This window comes from Triturus cristatus, chromosome 11 (genome assembly GCF_964204655.1).
Source record: "Triturus cristatus chromosome 11, aTriCri1.1, whole genome shotgun sequence".
NCBI lineage: Eukaryota > Metazoa > Chordata > Amphibia > Caudata > Salamandridae > Triturus > Triturus cristatus.
In genome coordinates this window covers 758,310,687-758,332,507 of record NC_140594.1, presented here as the reverse complement: position 1 = coordinate 758,332,507, position 21,821 = coordinate 758,310,687, and the positions used below count along the sequence as shown (strand labels likewise).

The window sequence follows — 21,821 nt, the reverse complement described above, 5'->3', positions numbered from 1 at the left end:
GGGGGCCCACAGGAGCGGGAAGCTCCTTCTATCCACAAGCTGGGCCGGAGCTCCTCCAGAGAGTGACCTACGCTATGATCATGTAAGCCACCACCCGCGCCTCACCTACTACCCATGCAATCTTCTTTCAGAGTGAGGCTGCCAGAAAGGAGTTTCTGTTGTGACGCCAGGAGTTGATGCTGTATCTGCAGCACAGCAGAACTGCTACAATAATCAGCAGGTAAATCATGGGGCTTAGCCTTCACTGGAGACAAGACAATAAGCGTGAGTAAATGTGTGTTGGTTAGTCTGCTGTGCAAGATAACGCTTTTTGCTGAAGAGGCAAAGAGGCATTGAACTGAGTTGTACATTTAACATGGGACAATTTGAGCAATCTGCACCTCCGTCTAATCCTGCCAAAACGTGTAGTGTGTTGAGGATTATAGACAGAGGAGCTTCACTATAGCGGGAGGAAAGGAGATACTGGAAAGATACTGGGAAGAAGGGGGTGTAGAACCTAACTGTTTAACGTAGCGTCATTTGCAACCCTCTATGTCATTTCCACCGAACTGAGAGTATTTAGTTCTGCTGTGTGATTAAAGTACTTTATTTTACATAACAGGAGAGAAGTTGGTTGGGCAATATGTTATTGTTCCTTTGGTTGACTACTGAGTTATGAGCTCTTGCCCCTTCTTAAGGCTGCTCACACTCCCGACTCTGAGAGTAAAGTGTGCAAAGGATTATGTTTGGCCCAGTTTACAGAGTGATAGTAGGATGGATTCCAGCACACCAGTGGCCAATTACCTCAACCATCAGGGTTGGGGCTCAGTAGCTCCTTTTGCTGCTGTGGCATCATGAATGGGGTCTGACATCCTCACAATTCATCTTTACTCTACTCTCTAAAAGTTAGAACTCTACCCCTGACTGTGGTATCAAACACTCTTCAAACCTTTCACTCAATGCAACCCCATGCATTAGCCAAAGCTGATACAATAATGGAAGTCATTCCCTGGTTGGCTTTAGCATCTGTTCTTGAAAGTGAATGTTAGGGTGTAAGTCACAGCTATGGCCTCTAGAACAGCACAGGTAACTGTGCACACTCACAGTACCACTATCTGGCTGCCAATACCCCTACAATATGCCTCCTAAAGACTATGGGTCACTGATCATAAAAGACTTAGATCTTGAGACTTTCAGATCTTACCAGTTTGGCAGCGTTCCCCAGTAAATCCAGCAGGGCAAATACAATTGAATTCTTTCCTCAGGTCCTCACAGGTCCCTCCATTATCACATGGATTTGCAAAGCAGGGAGACGGTGCTGTAAGGCAAAAAGAACCACAATATTCAGCAGTGCAACAAGACCATCAATATAAAAAAAAATGTTTACTTTCTGCTCCTCATGCCTCTATATTCTTCAACAAATGTTTCCTCAGCCTATACAACACACCCAGATTATCTGAAGTTAGGTGGGAACATAAGATGTCAAAAGAGCGCAGGTTTAAGGATTTGACTAAAACCCATGCAGCGAAGTCTGTATGCTATTTTATTCCAGTGTGCCCAAGGCTAAAATCATAAACTTTGAGTAATGCAGTGTCAAGCTGTGAAGGATGAAGTAACTCCCAAACAATGACATGGAAGTCAGTACATCTTAGTAACTTTAGGGAACCATGTACTTCTACTCCACAATCTCCTTTCTTTATAAAAGGGGGCTATCATCTAGATGTAAAAAAGAACGAGAGTACCTTTGCAATGCATAGCTGTCGCATCTGGCTGGAGAGTCACAGGGGTTACTGGACTTCAAATGTGACAATCAGGGACTTTTACCAACGATGAGCAGTGGTCATCTTACTTTTGAACCTAAAACCAAGGACCAAGTGCACCCTTTTAAGGAGTGACCTTTAGGGTAGTGAAGCAGAGCAGTCCTAGGCTTAATCTGGGAGGTGGAGCAGTCTAAATACTTAATACTAATAACCATGCAATAACAATTAATAAACAAGTGCCCAATCAGTGTTTTAAAAAGGAAAAACAATTTGATCTATGCACAACTAAATACTACACATGCAAACAGAAATGAACAAGGTTCATAGGCATGTATAAGGGAAGTTCTTCGCGGTACAATCAAGTTCATGGATAAGTTATGAAAGAATGTCTCACATGCTTTAGAACTACCCAAATCTAATTTCTGTAGAATCTTTACTCGTTAAAGTCACTTCCTAATATTTAATACCTGCCCCAGTGAGTTTTGTGCCTTTTAGTTTTTTGTGGATGTGTCCATTGCACCTGTGTCCCACCAGATAATCTGTCCCAACATAGTTACGATTAGATACTGTGGTGCAGTCCAAATTTCCAGCAACATTTCGTGAATGTTGATCAGACATTTTGTAGCTTTTCTCACTGTCAGTATGCTGCCTTAAGAGCTGTGGCCCAGCTCCCCGAGTTCGCAGCCATCCAGGTTCTCAGATGGGCCCACCGGCTCATCCGTGCATGTAACCCTGTCGATCTTCACTTCTTAGTGATTGGCATCAGCACTGTTCACAGGACCTCTGCAGGACAAGTCAAATGCCAGTACAGTTACCTTTTACACTGAGTTTGCCGACCAGTCATCTGTGCTCTACTGGGGGATTGCACCATCTCAAGTAACCCCACCAGTAACCCCCATCCAGTTGGAAGTCTCTGGTATGAAGGAACAAACCTTTGGGCAATAACGGAAACATTCCACAGGCACAAGAGTGGGGGCTACAAATGTGGCCTGGTATGTCCGCACAAGGATTCCCGGGTCCACAGCAGTGAAAGTTGAGGCAACTTTGGTAACAGTTAGAGACCGTCACTCGTTGTTGGATGTACAACATGGGAGAGCGATATGCACCCAGATAAGTTTTCAAGTTGCTGCAAGCCACACCTGTGATCTTAGATGTGGTTTGCAGGGCCTTACACTGCAAAGCCTCACTGGCAGCACCATCAACCAATCCAACAAAATGGAGGCCGACCAAGCAAGCATAAGATCCTGTTATTGGTAACCAGGGACATACGCAGAGTTTCAGCAATACAGGGGGCTCAACACAGTTGCTTGTGGGCTGATCCTCCCGCTGAGCCTTGCAGCACTGATGTAGAGATAGTTCTTAGATTCCTTTGCACGCTTCTTCGCAACGCAGGATACCGGGCTGTGATTTCCTTTTCTGTCTCTCTTTTACTCATGCAGGGTTACACCCCTTTCCACAGTAGTTGTTTCTGACTTGGCAAGGCAATGGCAGCCAGACCCTCTAGCCCTGGAACTCAGTAGATAACTCAGGCAACTCAGGTTGGTCTCGTGCCTCAGTCAAGACCTGTGATTTCTAACCAGTATTTGTTCTTGGCTAGCAGATTGAAATGTGAATTTTATAGCCTGCCTCTATTTTGCGTTATGTCTGGATTTTGGGTGCTGCTGGTTTCACATTGGCTGTCCCAGCTATAGTCTTTCATTCTGTAGAATCAGCAGGAACATTGGGTGAAGTTAAGTGGCCTGAAAGAGGATGTGAAGCAAATGGACAAAAGAAGGAGAGGCCTTTCTACCCAACAATTACAGAAAGCAATCTGCAGAAGTACCTCTGGGAAAGAGGAGACAGAAAGATGCTGGGGATAGCTTTGCACTTCAAATGAAAGTCAGTCTCACCCTCCAGCTACTGGTATCTGGCTCACTTCAAAGATAAAGATGTGGAAACCGGCTCAACTCCAATTTCCATTTTTTGCCAGTAATCCACACACAGGCGCTCCAAAATGGATTCCCGTCCACATAAAGTACAGCACAAAACACCACTCCACAATGTCCTGGTCTCAGAAGAAACATGCACTCTCCTTCCATGTCACCTCACAGATTGAGCAGATAACCTGACGGTATGTCTTCTTCTGAAGGTGGCAGGCTGAAAAGGGCCTGTCCTTTCTAGTATAATATTGCCGTCACCTGACGATATCCTTTTGTACCTAGCCTCCCCGCGTAAATCACTGATTGTCCTGGTTGATGTTTTGCGCTCATTCGGCCGCAACTCAGGCCTTGTCATCAACTGGGCTAAATCATGTGTGTATGTGCTTTCCGGGGAGGCTCCCGTCCTCCCGCGGGGCTGCCCGATCCAGATTGCCTCTCAGGGGTTTCGGTACCTGGGTGTTTATATTACTCTAGACCCGGAGGCCCGCTACGAGCGGAATTTGCTTCCCCCCCTCCAGCGCTTGAAGGAGGACGTCGCGCGCTGGCGGCGCCTGCCGCTTTCGCCGCTCGGCCGGGCGGCATTGTTTAAGATGGTGTCGTTGCCACGCTTCCTGTACGCTCTCCTGAACACTATGGATTTAGTCCCGGCGCGCTACTTCCGTGAGGTGGAGAGTCTACAGCGCCGCCTGTTCTGGGACGGGAGGCCGCGTATTGCCCTGGCGAAGTTGACGCTCCCATGGTACGACGGGGGGATTGCCCTCCCGGATATTAAACGGTATTACTGGGCCTCCCAGCTAGCTGCAATTAATCATGGCCTTTACGGGCCCGCCTTAAACCCGGCATTTGAAATGGACAAGATGCTCCTGCCTGGTGGCGACTATAATCGAGCGCTCTACTCTGGCGCGCCCGACCCCCGCCTGACGGGACCTACGCGTGTCATGGTGCGAGTATGGCACGCGGCTAATGCAGCTATGGGGTGGAAGGACCGTTTGACCCGGGCATCACCGTTGTACGCGTCTGAGAGATTGGGCTCCCTGTGGACCTCGAAGGGCTTCGAGAAGTGGGACACGATAGGCATCAGTAAAGTGGGGGATCTCTGGACGAGGGGGGGCTTTAAAACATTCGAGGCGCTGCAGACAGAGTTTCAGCTGCAGGGCAGTGAATACTTTCGGTACTTGCAGGTCCGTCACGCACTGGGCTCCGTCTTCCCAGACGTCGCCTCCATCCCGGAGTCTTCCCCCCTGGAGGATAGAGTGCTGGATGGCCACGTTCCGGACAGCACTATCTCCCTTATTTACAAAAAATTGATTAATGACCGCTCGGGCTTGCTGACTGGCCTCCGCGAGGCTTGGGTTGCCGATGGGCTGGAGTTGGACGACGAGGACTGGATTTCCGCGGTGGCCTCTCCGAAGGAGGTGGCCATACCGGCTCGCCTTCGCTTCGTCCAGCTTAAGATACTCCACCGGGTTTACATGACGGGGCCAAGGCTTCTGCGTATGGGCTATGCTGAGGATGGGTTGTGTAAGCGTGGGTGTGGTGCTTTGGCGACTTTTTTGCATATTTTGTGGGAATGCCCGAAGGTGGAGCGATTCTGGCGTGGTGTGCATGAGGTCCTGCGAGTGGTTACGCATGTCGCGCTGCTGCCTGAAGCGAGGAGATGCCTGCTGAATGTGTGAGAACCAACTGACTACTCGGTTCCGCAGACGCGATGGGTGACTCTGGGATATATGATAGCTAAGCGTGACATTGCTCAACTGTGGGGATCCCAGAGGCCCCCGGCGGTGTCGGCCTGGAAAGAACACATGGATTGGTGCATGTTCCGAGAAAAGGTGGTGTATGTGGCGAGGGGTAAGCCTGGGGCATGGGTGAAAGTATGGGGCCCCTGGAACGCCTACCGCGGGGGTATCTGCGCGCCACCACTGCTGCCTGCTGCCTCACCAGCCCCGTCTCCTTAGTTGACTCCTTTCCCCAACCCCGGGCACAGAGTTCCCCCAGTCCTCGATCTGTTCCCCTTCCCCTCTTTAGACTCCTGTGGATGGCTGGGGTCCCCCATTCGGGGAGCACGTGCTGTTACTTTCGATTGCGGGTTGCCTTGCGGGTGTGGTTTTTCGTGTTGTTTGTATAAAATGAAACCGTATTGTGGGGTCAGAGTGATGTGGCCCACGACGTTGATACCTCCTGATTTTGCTTCTCTGCAACGCCAAGTGTTTTTGAACGTATGTCATATGCTCCTGTCATTCTAGCGGCCGGACGGAAGGTTGTAGGCCCATACTTGTATATTCTTGAGATTGCAATAAACGGTTTAAAAAAAATAATAAAAAAAAAATAAAATATTGCCGTCACCAATGCCCAACCCTCTCTGTGGGTGAGAGTGAAAGGAATCAAAACCCTAATTTAGATTTAGGACCTAATTATTCAGTTTTATCTGTCAAGTGCCCACACACTGTGAAATATTATGTAAAGACAGAAAAACTGTATAATGCTGTTTAAACATGCATGTTAAAGCTGCACAATTGTATCAGGAAATAACCTACAGCCTGCTTTCAAAAAAAGGTCTAAATGCGGTTTGGTTTAAGTGTTTTTTCCTCTTCATTGTATTCGCGCTGAGAACGTCCTGCCTAGGATATGTAACAGGAAATTCAGAGCAGCAAGAATGTTTTCCATTGTAGTCTGTTAGTTTGGCATGAGAAGTCACAAACAACAGGAAAGAGCTGTTCTTTAAATAAATGTATATAATCTGGGTGGGACATAACGGAAAGGCAGGAAGCTTTTTCTATTGTGAACATTGTAATAAATCTGGATCTAGGCCAAAATTAGTATTATAAGAAATAGACTTAAAGTGTATGTTAGTTGAGACTGACTTGTGCTTCGCTCATAGCACATCACTCTCCCAGCTGAATTAGGCTGGCATGTACAATAAACCTTTTTGTGCTCCCTTTAGTTGCAGATGTGGTGATTAAATGATTTGCACTGCTTAAAGGATTTATTCCCGACATCGTGGCAGAGCCAGCCAAGAGATCCCCTTTGCTCTTGCCTGCCGCTGGGGAGGTTCCCCTTCGGGTCCCCTTCGGACAACTAATTTAGTCGTGCACAATTTGAGGAGGATGACAGACGCCCGTTGATACGAAAGATCTGTTTTTTGGACGACGGGGTACCCGTCTGGGGGACGTCTGCAGCGGCCAGATAAGGTAGGAAAAAAGGGCGATTGTTGAATCCTTGTGTATTGATCCACGACTGTTACAAGCGGGATGTGTATTTAGTTAATCCTGGCAGACCTTTGTTTAGGAATCGTCAGAGAGAGAGAATTAAATGTGTTTTGTTGATCCTGACCGACCTTTTGTTTAGGAATCATCAGTGAAATAGAGTTTTATTTAGTTAAACTTGGCAGACTATTTTTCTTTCCCTTTGGGAATTATTAGAGAAATAGGAATTATCTAAGAGGTTTATCCTGCCAGTTTGAATTAGGAAAACGTCAGAGAAAGAGGAAAAGTTGACATTTTGTATTCATATATTATGTGTTGTTTTTCTAAATATATATGTATATATAAATATAATGTAGATTTGTGATTGTTATATCATGTGTTATAGATTATGAGTTCTCTTGCATTATCAGAGATACCAACTGTATTTTTTGTCTGTACTACATTAGGACAGTAGCCTTTAAGAATAGTAAACGTTTTTGGGTAGATTAAAAGGAAAATTGTGAGGTCATGCCTTTCGTTAAGAAATCTTCCAAGGGGAGGCAGGGAGACAAAGGGACTCCTTTAGGCCATATGATTTCCACATTTCCAGGAGACTCTGACAGAATAAAAAGACATTGTCAGGAATGGGTAGAAGGCACAGAGACTTCCCTGGTTCCATGGCCACCAGATGGCTCTTTTGATAATACAGTGATAGCCCATGTAATATCATATAACTTAAGAGTATATAAAGGAGATAAGAGAACAAAAGATTAGCATCATTGGACATGTGGAAGATATTCAGTCAGGATTCCCATGTTGAAGCCACAGCACCACCCCCGACATATTCTGAGATAATTAAAGGGACCTTATGCCGTCAGGGTATGTATCCATCATTGTCAGTGGAAGATAAGGAATCCACTACCTCAATAGACTCAGTGGACAATGATGTTCCAGCTTTAGGCTATAAAGATCCGATATTAATACCCTTGACTGACATAAACAAAGTGTCACCAAAGGTTGATGACTTATTAAAAATGGGGGAGGTTGATTTTGCTCAAACAATTAATAAAGACCCTCTTAAACCTGAAAAAGTATATGAGGGAACAGTGTCCTTAACAGGAGACATTTCAGTAAAATTGCTGGAACAAAAGTCAAAAGATATATTAGAATGGGCTAGCAAGATTCCTCAAAACTCAAGTGAGGGAAATGGATATTATACTAGCACCCCACAGGTGAAGTTTGATTTAGGGGCACAATCAAAAATATATCAGGAAGAGGATAAGGGTTATCGTGTCATGACCACCACTGTAAAGGTAATACAGAATACAATTAAGGGATTAGGCCTTATTGCTGATGACTGTTCAAATATATGTAATTCCATATCATTTAAACCAGATGCAAAACCAGTTGTAAGGGACATAGGATATGATCTAGAAATCAAGAATGTGATTGGAGAGGGTGAGAAAGATGAGGAAGAAATAAACTCAGTGGAGAGTGAAACTAGAAGAGTTCTTGACCGGGAACGCATGGAATTGTGGCAAGAGGCTGAGAACAGAAATGCGGGAATAAATAGAAGAAGATTAGAGGAACAAAGTGCTTTTAGAGAACAATTAAGAGGAGAGCAGGTGATTCCCAGTAGTACAACAAGGACTGGGCATCCATTTCGCGCAGAGGATATGATAGAGTTAGGACAAAGTTCCCCTCCAGCTGAAGTAAGATCACTTCACGTACGAAATATGCAGGGAATGACAAGTTTTTTACAGAGAAAAGAAAGGAAAGGAAACAGTGACTTGACACCCAATGAAATAATAGCAAAGGGAGAAAATAGTTGGTATAATGTTGTCCCATTTACTAATAACCTTGCAGGGTGGACAGCAGACATGGTGCCACAGATGAAAGAGTGGCCAAGAGCAGGATCCTTTGACCCTGAATTGATAAATAAGGCTGATTTATGTATTTTTCAAGGTTATGGGGATCCAGAGTGGGATTATGATTACATGCAACAAAGTCTGTGTGTGTGGAAGAAATATGCTTTAAGGCCTGACACACCTTATGAGGGACATGGTTGATGAATACAGGCCCCAGCTAGGCCCGCAAGAGACAAGGGTTCGCTCTTCTGTAACGAAATCTATAAGGAAGTTGGCACGGAAACTGCAAAGTACAAAAACAACGTTTATTAACCCTTAAGGGTGGTCCTACAATCCACACAACACTCTTCAGTATTGCAAGGAGTAGCACACAGAACTTACGTACACAGTCCCCTTTTATACACAACAGAGGGGCTCATGAGTGGGTGGATAGCACATGAAGTCGAAGAACATTACCATTTAGGGTCATTCTCGATACTGAATCAATACATGGGCGGAGCTAACACACTCCTTGAGCCCACAAAAACACATGGTCAAGCAAAGCTAATTATAACAGACGTGGTCAAGTCTGGGCATGCACCAGATGGTCAAGAGGGCTATTTATAAACTGTTGCTAGGCAGATTACAAGAGCAACTAACACAGAGGTCGGACTCTCCTCGTGGCGAACACATGGCAGCGTGATGATACAAAATGGAGTCCGGACTTCGGCCAACATATTGAAGAGAACACGATAAAAGGGAAGCATTAATGTTTTCAGTAAATGCTTAATCACATTCTGCTTTAATTTACAACAGACGACCCTTTCAGCATTTACTGAAGACATCCGGCTTCCAAGAATAATCATCGTATATGTCAATTATCATCATTCCTTTAACCTCTTTAGCTAGACCCTTCTGGCGAGCAACATCGGCAATAGCTTTCTTATCTGGAATGCAGAATGAAATGCATACAGAACAGCATAATGGTCCACATTGAATACACATACAGAGAAAGAACAGAATTGCTATGATAATACAAAGACCAGTTAGAACCTTCCAACCCCAGGCAGTAACCAACGCCCAAAACCATCCAGAAAAGGACCAAGTGCCGTTTTCTGTGTGGATTTCAGCTGCTATTTTATGCAGCTTATTAATAGCGCTATAAACAGATGGCGTATGATCAGGGATAAACACACAGCAGCTGCTTCCAATAATTTTACAGGCTCCTCCTCGATCAGCTAGCATCACATCCAATACCATACGATTCTGCAATGCAACAATCCTGGTTATCTGTAATTCTTCCGTAAGATTCCCAAGAGCAGCAGCAGTCTGATTAGTCACAGCTTCTACCACTCTCGTTAATCTCCGGATCTTCCTACTATTCAAAGCAGCTCCAACAAAGAAAAACAGTCCTAAATTGAAATCAATATACTGTTGCAAGCTAGTATCTGTTTGATCCACATCATCAATTGATAAAGTACGTTTATATCTATTTACAGTCACGTTATTCAGCAATTTCAAGTCCTTATGATACGACGCGGGTGCTAGAAATACAGGAGGTAATAGGAATGATACATAGCATACCCCGGACCACCCAGCCGGCAAACGGTAATAACCTTTATTTCCACATACGAAATAGGTATTATGAGATGCTAGGAAGGTGCTGTTGTTCAGCCCATCAATGTTTAATACTGTTATACAATCACTGACACCAACAGGGATAAAACCCACACTCTGGACACACAGGTCCGCTTGGGCTTGGGCCACTTGGATCACGAATTTTTCCTTCCCCACAGTGTCTCTGGTATTCGTGAAAATATAGGGAATGGATTCATTGTCCGGTCGGTACTCTTCCCGTTCCCAAATTGTTCCATTTGCTTGTGGATATCCATTTCTGTCCTGATGACATTCTTTATTAAGTCTGAAAAGCAACCGTCCCACTGTCGGTTTCCGAGTAGCAAACAGCAAAGTGCACCATGCTCTACAAGAGCCATTATGAGAGAAAGGAAGTGGTATGAATGGCGTACCTCCTTTCTTCTGATGGGCTGGCATCATCCCACATATCCAACAGTTCGTAGCATTCGTAGCAACGTGGGTATGATGCAGCATCTGAATGAAAGTGTTATTCAAGTAGGACTGTCGATGCTTTAATTCTTGATACGGCAATGTATAAAAGTAGTGCTCCGCAGGCACCGGAGTCGTCAACACAAGTGTTTTCCGAGCGGGTGTGACCTCCTCCACAAACCATGTTGTTATGCCAACAATAGCTATTGTTAGCATGAACCCCAACGCACAAAGGACTTTCTTCGTCTCCATGTCAAAAAGAAACAGTACCCTGATATCTTCCTGCAACTAAAAAGGTCTGTCAGAACTCTTCCCCTTGGGCAGCGGTTGATTTCTTCACCAGCGGGCCAAGACGGGTGTCACTACACTAATGCAGGGCTGATCCCCCCCCCTTGCCTCATCGGCTCTCCGTTTCACTAACCCAAGGGCCGTTCTGACAGTATGTCCCGGTACTGAAGATCTCACTTCCTTGGTCGCAGATGATATCGCCTTCCTCCAGAAGTCGTGTGGTCCGAAAAGAGCTCCTCAGCGTCGTTTGGCCTCGCAACACGGCCTGTCTCTGCTGCTAGGACTTCTCGTTGATCGGTCAGCACGGCAGACTCCACCAATCCGGGCGGCACCTTCCGACAGTGCAAGGAATGGATCCAATTCTTCCTGTTCGAGACTCGCACTGCCGTCCTCGTTGCAAGAAGAACTTGCTCAGGTCCGACCCATCTCGGCTCCAAACTGTTCGATCTGTCGAAAACCTTTATCATCACATGATCTCCGGGCCGGAGACCATGTCCTTCGCCAGTAGACCGATCAGGGAGCGCCTCTCGGACCTGTTGATGAATAGAAACCAAGTTATCCGTTAACTGTGCCAGATAATCACTCATCATCACACAAGGTACATCATACACAGCCTTAGGCCTTGGTGGACCCCAAATATTCATTGGGCGTCCAAATACGATCTCATAGGGTGTAAGGCCGGTTCGAGAGTGTGGCACCGACCTAATGGACAATAACGCCAGTGGCAAGGCGTCTGGCCAAGTAAAAGATGTCGAAGCTTGGATTTTGGCGATCTTAAGCTTCAGCGTACCATTATACTTCTCGACTAGTCCTGCAGACTGGGGGTGGAACACAGCGTGGAACTTCTGAGTGATGCCTAGGCCCTTCAAGACATACTTTATAACATCCGCTACAAAGTGAGGGCCATTATCACTCCACAGAAGTCTACAGACGCCGTATCGAGGGAAAAACTCTTTTAGCAGTAGCTTCGCCGTGGTCATTGCAGTATTATCTTTCGTAGGGTACGCCTCAACCCATTTACTGAAGGCGCAAACCACTACTAGAACATACTTCAAATTGTTACAGCGCTCAAGCTGAATGTAATCCATCTGCAGAACCTCAAAGGGTGCAGTGGGCGTCGCAAATCCTCCTGCTGGAGTTCGCGTGCCTTTCCCTGGGTTATACTTCAGACAGATCATACAGGTCTGCACCACCCTCTTTGCTGTGCTAGCAATCTCTGGATGCTCCCAGACTTGGGTAAGCAATTTTACAATTGCGGAAGCTCCAACATGTGCTAGCCCATGTGCCATTTGAACCATAGGTTGTACGAAAGCCGTGGGTAACTTCCATCTATCCATCTGTTTATTTCTCCAACAACCCTCGTCATCCAATTCTCCCTCGCTAGCCCATTGCTCCCGCTCCTTATCAGAAGCGGTTCTTTGTATTTCTCGCACTTCTTCCTTTGCATCACGCCATCTCTCCACCTGTGATTTCACTACATACATGGCAGTAGTACCGGGCTGCATCGCAGTCTCCCGTGCCACTCGGTCTGCTAACGCATTCCCTTCTCCAACTTTATCAACTACTTTCCTATGGGCACTACACTTAACAATGGCAATTTTCTTCGGGTATGTCAATGCAGTTAGAAGATTGTGGACTAACTCCCCATGCATTATCTGTACCCCATGTGACGTTAGAAACCCTCTCTCCTTCCAGAGTAGACCGAAATCGTGTGCTACTCCGAAGGCATAGCGGCTGTCTGTGTACACATTCACACACAATCCTGTACTGAGCTCACACGCTCGTGTTAACGCTATCAGTTCCGCTGCTTGAGCTGATTTCTGTGGTATGCGTGCTGTCTCCACTATCGTTTGTAATGTGGTAATTGCATACGCCGCTGAAGCCGTACCATCTGGTAGCTTCAGGCAGGATCCGTCCACCCACAGTTCTCCATCTACCTCTGAAAAGGGCGTATCCTGGAGATCAATACGACCCTTTGTTTGTGCCTCAGTCACAAGAATACAATCATGCGCTTTCTGTGCCTCCGGCTGGGTCTCGGGGTATGGCAACAATGTGGCCGGGTTTAATGTCACGCACCTTTTCAACGTAATATGAGGAGCCAAAAGCGTCAACTCATATCCCGTTAAACGGGCACTGGTCAAATGCTGCGTCTTTGTTTGATTAAGCAGGGCATCAACAGCATGGGGAACTAACACCAACAGTTTATGGGACAATACAATTCCTTCACTTTGGCGTATTGACACAGCTGTCGCCGCAACCGAGCGAAAACACCCTGGCAATGCGCGGGCGACAGGATCAAGTACAGCCGAAAAGTATGCACAAGGGCGTTGCTTATCACCATGCATCTGTACTAGAACTGACAATGCACATCCATCTTTCTCATGCACATACAACGAAAAGGGTTTCGCATAATCAGGGGTCCCTAACACTGGTGCTGAACAAAGGGCCTGTCGCAATTGCTGAAAAGCAGCATCACACTCATCTGACCAAGGGATTGGGATGGGCGTATCTTTTGTCAAGAGAGCTAGTAATGGCTTAGCCGTGTGTGAAAACCCCAGTATCCACTGTCTACAAAAAGAAACAAGGCCCAAAAATGCACGCACATCCTTCTGCGTGGATGGTCTCGGTGTGTCCAAGATTACTTGGATACGATCTGGTGTGAGTGCACGCCCCTCCTTAGACAAAAGGTGACCCAAATAAGTCACCTGTGGTCTACAGAATTGCAATTTCTTCCTAGAGACCTTGTGATTGTGGGAGGCTAAAAAGGAAAGTAAGGATAGCGTGCTTTTCTCGCACAACTCCAGGGTGTCAGCCGCCAACAAGATGTCATCGACATATTGAATGAGGGCGACCCCCTCGAGTAAAGCAAAGGAGTCCAACTGTCGTTTCAAAGCCTGACTGTAAATACTAGGGCTTTCTGTGTAGCCCTGGGGAATTCTACAAAAGCGATAAGATCTATTGTTTAATGTGAACCCAAAAAGAAATCGGCTATCAGGGTGAATGGGAATAGAAAAGAAGGCATTTTTCAAATCAATCACGGAGAACACGGTCGCCGTAGGTGGGACCAAGGTAAGCAACGTCGTGATATCGGAAACCACCGGGTACTGAGGTATCACGATCTTGTTTACCTCCCTCAAATCAATTATAAACCGATAGACCTTTGCATCCGTGTCCTTTTTCAGAATAGGGAGAATCGGACTGTTACAGATATTATAGGGAACTTCTTCCACTACTCCTACTGCGATCAAATCTTGCACAATCTGTATGAGAGCTTCCTCGCCCTCCTGTGAAATACGATACTGCGGGAGGCGTGGTAGCACCGCCCCCTCCTGGACACTAATGTGGACCGGAGGAATCACCATTTGTCCCACATCTGTGTCCGAAGTCGCCCATAAAGCGCGGGGGAGGGTAGCCAACAACGCATCCTCTGAGATCGTACACATCCGCCCAGATCGGGGGTAGTTGTCATTTAGAATCACCCTCACACCCTCAGGGGAACAGCGAATCGTAGCCCTAAAGTGTTTTAACATGTCAAGGCCCATAATGTTATCCGGTGTGTACGGGGCAAGCAGGAACGGACAGGGCGCAGAAAAACAATCAACCTTAAATTCGAGGGGCTGTGAAAGAGGGCTTCGGGAGAGTGTACCGTCAAACCCTACCGATGTAACCATTGAGCCGGATGGGGGAGCCCCCGGAACCAAGTACCTAGACAATGCACTACGTGTCGCTCCTGTATCCACTAGGAACTGATCAGTAGAACCTAAAACCTCAGCCGATACATAAGGACCCGTCTGATCGACCGGCACCTCAACTGATTCAGACCCCCATCCAACGCATTCCTATGCATGCTGAGAATCGTGATATCCCGAGTGATCGATATCCGATACATGATACTGGTGCTGGCGATCAAAAACATTCGAGCTATCTCGGTGCTGTCCTGCAGTATCAAAACGGACATTATCGTTAGAGTTCCCTCTAAAGTTCGAGAAACCCCCTCTACCTCTCTGGCCACCCGGAGTGTGCCCCTGCCGCGAAGCACGCAACGCTGGGCACTCCCTGGCCCAATGGCCCAACTGCTTACAGTACGCACATTGGTTCCTATTCAAATCAGATCGGCCCGAAGGGGGACCATAAGATCCGCCCCTTCCCCTATTATTATTACCCCGGCGGGGCGGGCCATATACTTGTGCTAACATGACTTTTGTTTTGAGATCTTTCGATTTTTTCTCCTCCTGGCCCTTCGCCTCGTGCTCCTGACGCTCATAATACTGGGCGATGGTCAGAAGGGCCGTCGGTGTCGCGGAGGACCAAGAACTCTCACTCGCTTTTAACCGGGCCGCAACTGCCGGCAGCAGATTGGCCACATATTTGTCCGCGAAAAGGTGGCGGCCTGTGTCGTCGGTAAGCGACTGGCCACTAAAGTCATGGAACGTTTCTTCAAAGCGCGTGAAGAAATCTGCCACTGACTCATCAACTTTCTGCTTACATGCCGCTAACATATTCCAGTCAATCTTTTTGGGGGGGATTATTGTTTTCAATTTAGCCACAATAGCAGCAGGGAGATCTAGAATATTCTGGGGTGGTTTCTGTGCGGGCTTCCGTTCCCTATCCTCATCCTCAAGCTCAGACCACCGGGCCTTAAAAGCAACTGCATCATCCACCTTTCGGACAGATCGCCACGTGTCCGGTGGTAGAATAAGGCCAAAGAACAGATCTATATCCGCTAAGGTCATAATGCAAGAATTCAAGGCCCCCTCAACTTCTTCATAGAAGGCCGCTGGATTCTTGCGGGGGTCAGGCAATGCATTCTTTAACGCCATAACATCGGCCCTATGCCAAGGGGTATAAACCCAATTATACACAAAATATCCCCTAGCATCGGCGGAGTTAATGTCCGAGCTAGTCCCTGCTCCTTTCGGAGGGACATATAAAGGTGCCGCCTCTCGCATCGGTTTAGCATGCACTACATTATCCTTATCTGACTGGGAGGTAGATGGGTGGCCCCCTGTCGCAACTGAATCCGATCGCTTCTCCTCCTCCGCTCGTTGGCGTGCTTTCTCTCGAAGGGCCAGCACCTCGTCCCGCAAGGCGAACAGCCGCCGAGCCGCCTCAGGAGCCTTAGAGGGAGAAAAAGCACCGTTACGTATTGCTCTGGCATCCGAAGACACTTCGTCAGGCTCAAAAACATGAGAATATTTTCGGAAAGCATTAATCACTTCATCCGCGAAATGACCCAGAAAATACACTTTATCTCTCTCCTGCCATGGCCCCCAAATTTGAAATAATTCCTCCATGGATACCTTGCCTTTAAGCGCACGGAAGGAAATTTGCCGGAGCTCAGCCATTTGTTCGGCCGGCAGCATGGACCGTGTGTCTACCTTACCCGAAGCCGGGTCAGAATCTTGCGGCCGCGGAGCAGATGCGCCAACATAAGGGGGCGGAGAGCGATCTAGTAAATAAAAATCATCATCAGGATTATTAAGGACAGGATAAAGCGGCTGGCGAACAACATATTGACCCGAAACTTGTAGCCTACGCTCTTTCTCTTGTCTATCCGTCTGCTCTTTGTCCTCCCGACGCTTTGCGTCTTGTGCTCGCACATGATCATTCTTTCGTTGCTCTTTATCAAACAGCGCTTTCTCACGCTTCTCTCGCTCACGCACTTCCTTCACCCATAACCGCACACACTCAAACATATCCTGACGAGCACGTCGCTTACACATACACTGTTCCACATACTCAATCTTACGCATATCAAACGATCCATACAAAGGTCATCGCAACTCAGGATCCTTCTTGGTATATTTCCTCCACAACGTGCTGTACATTATGGAAGAAAGACCATGCTTCACGTACATATCCCTATTAGGAGTCCCCTCTGGGGGAGCTGGAGCAGATTCCTCGAGGTTCAACCGGTTCCCCAAACAGCAGCACCACTTACGGAGTGCGCTAAAAGCAGGCATGCTAGGAATAATGCAAAATATGCAGTATTATCAAGAAAAATGGCACTTAATCGTTGCGCCGTTCCAAGTTTACACAGCTCCGGAGAAATTTCTCCACATTACCTGCCTATATGTGTTGCAACGCATATATTTTCACAAAGACAAATTCAAAATATGACTAGTCACCATCAAACGAACTCAAGTAGCCAGACCAGGCTTCAAAACTCGGAGCAAGTACCGTACAACGGTTCTTACCAATCAAGAGTCCAGGTTCCAACTGCCAAGCTCCACAATCGCCCAAACGGCTCTCACGGCAGGACCGACAGAAGAGGTCTCAGTCGATGACCGGCGCCACCCAGACGGTCAGCTCGGAAGGGAAGGAAGAAAAACCTCGGGATGCCAGGGCTAAGACGCCACTGGCAGTGATCACGTCCCCGGCCAAACTCCTCACCTTCGTCGCGACCAGTCCTTCGAGCATCCGAGTCGCCGATGAGCCCCACGTGACGGGCGCCAATTGATGAATACAGGCCCCAGCTAGGCCCGCAAGAGACAAGGGTTCGCTCTTCTGTAACGAAATCTATAAGGAAGTTGGCACGGAAACTGCAAAGTACAAAAACAACGTTTATTAACCCTTAAGGGTGGTCCTACAATCCACACAACACTCTTCAGTATTGCAAGGAGTAGCACACAGAACTTACGTACACAGTCCCCTTTTATACACAACAGAGGGGCTCATGAGTGGGTGGATAGCACATGAAGTCGAAGAACATTACCATTTAGGGTCATTCTCGATACTGAATCAATACATGGGCGGAGCTAACACACTCCTTGAGCCCACAAAAACACATGGTCAAGCAAAGCTAATTATAACAGACGTGGTCAAGTCTGGGCATGCGCCAGATGGTCAAGAGGGCTATTTATAAACTGTTGCTAGGCAGATTACAAGAGCAACTAACACAGAGGTCGGACTCTCCTCGTGGCGAACACATGGCAGCGTGATGATACAAAATGGAGTCCGGACTTCGGCCAACATATTGAAGAGAACACGATAAAAGGGAAGCATTAATGTTTTCAGTAAATGCTTAATCACATTCTGCTTTAATTTACAACATGGTGACCGGAATACCGCTGTAATGCAGATGCCACTGGTGTATAAGGCACAGGGAGCACAGCCTGTCTATGTTCCATGGCAACACATGGATAAAGAAAATCTAAAAAAAGGCCTGCCTCCATTACATAATGGAGCAGGGAAATGGGTAAAAGCATTTGAAAATGCAACAGCTGGGATACCTTTAGCTCTTTGGGATGTAAAGAGCCTTTTGAGCTCCATGGTAGGGGATGAGGTGGATAGTATAATGAGAAGTGCAGGGTTACAAGGAGTAACTATTACTAAAGGGAAACATGATGGGTCTGCTTTTGGAGTTGTGCGCTCAAGAGCGTGGACTGAATTAAGGAATAGGTACCCAGACCGACCAGATATTGGGGCATTGATGACACAAACTATGTCTCCAGGACAGTCCTGTGCAGACTACATAACAATGATGAAGAAAAAGTGGGAAGCAAATGTAGGACCTGTAGACATGGGAGGTAGTTGCACATTATTCTACAATGTTTTAAAACAGAGGGGAAATATACAAGACCATTTAGATCAGGTTGTGGCTTTAGATGTAAAACCCTGGGCAGAAATACAAGCACGTATTATACATTTCTGTAGAAAAAAGGAAGAAAACGAAAGGAGGAATAAAGACCAAAGTGACAGAGCCCAAGCTAAACTGGTGACACAAACGATACAGAAAATGAGAAGGAAAAGACAGGAAAAGAAAGGACTGTGCAGGTTCCTGTTGCAAACAGGGAGCAAGGAAGGGGTCAAAGAGAGGGGAGACAGATGCAAGGAAGAAGACATTTTAAATGCCATCACTGCGGTAATATTGGACATTTTATTGCTGAATGCCGCTTTAAGAAGAGTGATGAAGTGCAGGGAATGATAGGAATAGGGAGAGGAAGGGGAAGACAAAATGTGAACACGTCAGGGCCAGCGCCTCAATATGGTCCATATCAGTATGCCCCCTATCCTCAACAACAAATAACTCCACTACCACAGGTTTATATGTCACAACAGCAATTTGCTAACGTACCTATTCAAGGGGCACCAGCACCTGTTGTGCAGGCAGGACGCCAGCATCAGGTGCAGACTACTGCACTGGTGAGCACAGGGAGTCAAGAACAAGGGGGAGTGATTGTTCAAGGTGGAAACCCCTTTTATCATACAGCCTGATGGGACGCACCAGGGAATCCCAATAGTACTGCGGTAGCTAGGACTATAGACCCAGAGGAAGAACCAATGGTAGAAATGATTATAATGGGAAGTAGGTATGCTTTTTTGGTTGATAGAGGGGCAACAAAATCTTGCCTCTCAGAAGGAAATGTTCCATTGTCCTCTGCCACCATGGATACGCAGGGCTTCTCTGGTGAAGTACAGCGCATTCCGTACACAACACATGTGCCCATAGAGGTGGCAGGAGTACGAACGCAGGAGCGTTTCCTTTATTCTCCAAATTCACCAGCAAATTTATTAGGAAGGGATAGCATGTTTAAATTAAACATGACAATAAGATTTTCCTCTGATGGGTCCATGACATGTGAAATACCAGGGCATGCGAAATGTGGGATACATTTACTAAGAATACCAGCGGAAAATGTGGTTGGAAGGGCAGAGCCAGTGCATTATTAATTGCTAGCAGAAGCAGTACTTACGGTTCTGAAGACAGAGGAAATACTTTTAGGGAGATGGATGGAATTACCACCAAGATTCATTTTTAGGAGACAAGCTGGTTGTGATGAACTAGGACAGGTGAATACCCTTTATCTTGAGTGTATGGAAATATCCAGAAGGTGGGGCGTTCTGGTGGCATCAGAAAATGGAGGAATTTGGAAGGTCCTGATTTTTCTTATGCCTGGTCTGAGACCGCGGGACATTTCTGATTCAGAACTCTTATCAGACGATCCCACTGTAAGAGAGTAGGATCTGCTTCACATGGGTACCCCCACTTTTTGCTGGTGTTTCACTGTTTTTCGACCTTATTCTGGCTGTGGCCCTGCTAATCAGGACCACAGCCTAGCTGCTTCCTCTCTAAAATGGTTTCCATGTACATTAGGTACATATCTAATTGGGTTCTGGAGTGCCTTATAAGCCCCTAGTATATGGTATACTATGTACCTAGGGCATAGGTACCTCAGAGGAATACCAGGGGCTGAAGCATGTATTATGCCACCCCTGGGAAGCACTCCAAAATGGCACCCCAGGTCTGCTACTGCAGCCTGGGTAAGGGTGTGCTTGCACCCCTTACTGTGGTATAGGCTACCTATATCCACATATATATATACAGACACATATAAACCTATAAGTCACTCCTATGGCAGGCCTTGACAATCCTGAAGGCAGAGTGCTTGGTTTTGTGTGAGAGGGTGCCCAAGCATGAGCTGAGCCCCTCTGCAGCTTTCGGAAATCCTAGCTGTTCTGTGATACAGCAATAACATATACTCTTACCTGCATTATAACCTCGCGGTAAATGCTAACTTTGGAATGGCTGCATAAAACATGTCGTGTTTGGTGTCAAACGCTTTGGAATACTACCCCCTCCCCCGCCAGTTCGGGCAGCGGGGGTAGCATTCCACCCTTCTAGAGGGAGAGACATGTTCACGCTGGTCACACCCGGTAGGACTTTCCTGAGCCCTGGCATCACAAAATGGATGCCTCTGCCACAGACACGGGTCTGGCTTCCTCCTGCTGACCGAAACTCCGGCAGGGAAGGCCTGGACGATAGGTTTCCTGTTGAAGGGAGGTGTAACCACCTCCCCAGACAGGCAGATGTGTATTACGGCTGGGCGGGAGCACTCTCTGGTGCTTTGAAGTCCTGCACTGGGGGCACATTTGGTGTCCCTGTGCATAGTCCAGTTCAAATCGGATGCAGGGGCTACCTGCCCCGGCTCTGGTGCGAAACTGGACAAAGGAAATGGGTGTAACCACCCATCTTTCCAAACCCACCCATAGGTGGGGCCTTAGAGTTAGTCCATCCCCTAAACTTAGTATAAGTATAGGAATCCAGTCCCTGGACGAACCTCTGCAACATATATCCTGGACCTTCGACTTTCTATCACGACTAGAAGACGGAAGAAATCTCCCTTGGGTTCAAGGAGTGACTCCCCTGCTTGGCAGGCACCAAAGAAGCAATTGACTGGTCTGTATCGCTGAAGCTCCTGCTGGACGCCGAAGTCTTTGCATCACCAAAGGTGGATTTCCAGACTTCCCCGAGGCTACCCTGAGTCCACAGCAAAGCTGAGGCCCGTGGCTATCGTGGGTGACGTGGAACCGTGATCCCTGGACACCGTCATCTTTTGCAGCAACAGCATCTTCCTGGGCTTCCTCGAAGTTGTGCTTTGGGCCCGAGTAGTCAGAGCCTTGAGTATCTCCTGCATCGAAGATTGTTGGCCTCCACTCCACGAGTGACCTGTGGGCCAGCTTCAAGTGCGACAGCTCGAGGCTCCTTTGCGATCACTAGCCCGTTGGCTAGCAGGTCCCCACGAAGGCAACTCCTCTTCTGCTTGGGCTTTCCTGGTTGCTCCAGATGTGCCCTCACTTACCCTCGCTGGGTGAGTCCCTCAGACCTTGCTGGTCTGCACCACAGTCCTTTGTCTGAATTCCTGTGACTTGCCGTTGCCAAGGCTTGTTGGGTCCAATCTGTTCGCCGACACCACAGCACGCGACAGACTTCGTGGGACAGCTGGAATCCGGCTCGTGGACTTCGTCGATGCCTCCTGGACCTCGTGGCTGAACAGTCAA

The 21,821-nt window shown here is 47.2% G+C and overlaps 1 protein-coding gene across 5 annotated transcripts in view; it reads right to left on the bottom strand.

The window, feature by feature from the left end:
* Nucleotides 1-21,821, bottom strand: part of SNED1 (sushi, nidogen and EGF like domains 1) — a 3,096,442-nt gene that overhangs the window by 1,389,937 nt on the left and 1,684,684 nt on the right. For all 5 annotated transcript variants that reach the window (XM_085634426.1, XM_085634427.1, XM_085634428.1 and 2 more), the window contains one exon: nucleotides 1,184-1,297. In XM_085634426.1, coding sequence (XP_085490552.1) covers nucleotides 1,184-1,297 — 114 coding nt within the window. The remainder of the gene's footprint in view (nucleotides 1-1,183; nucleotides 1,298-21,821) is intronic.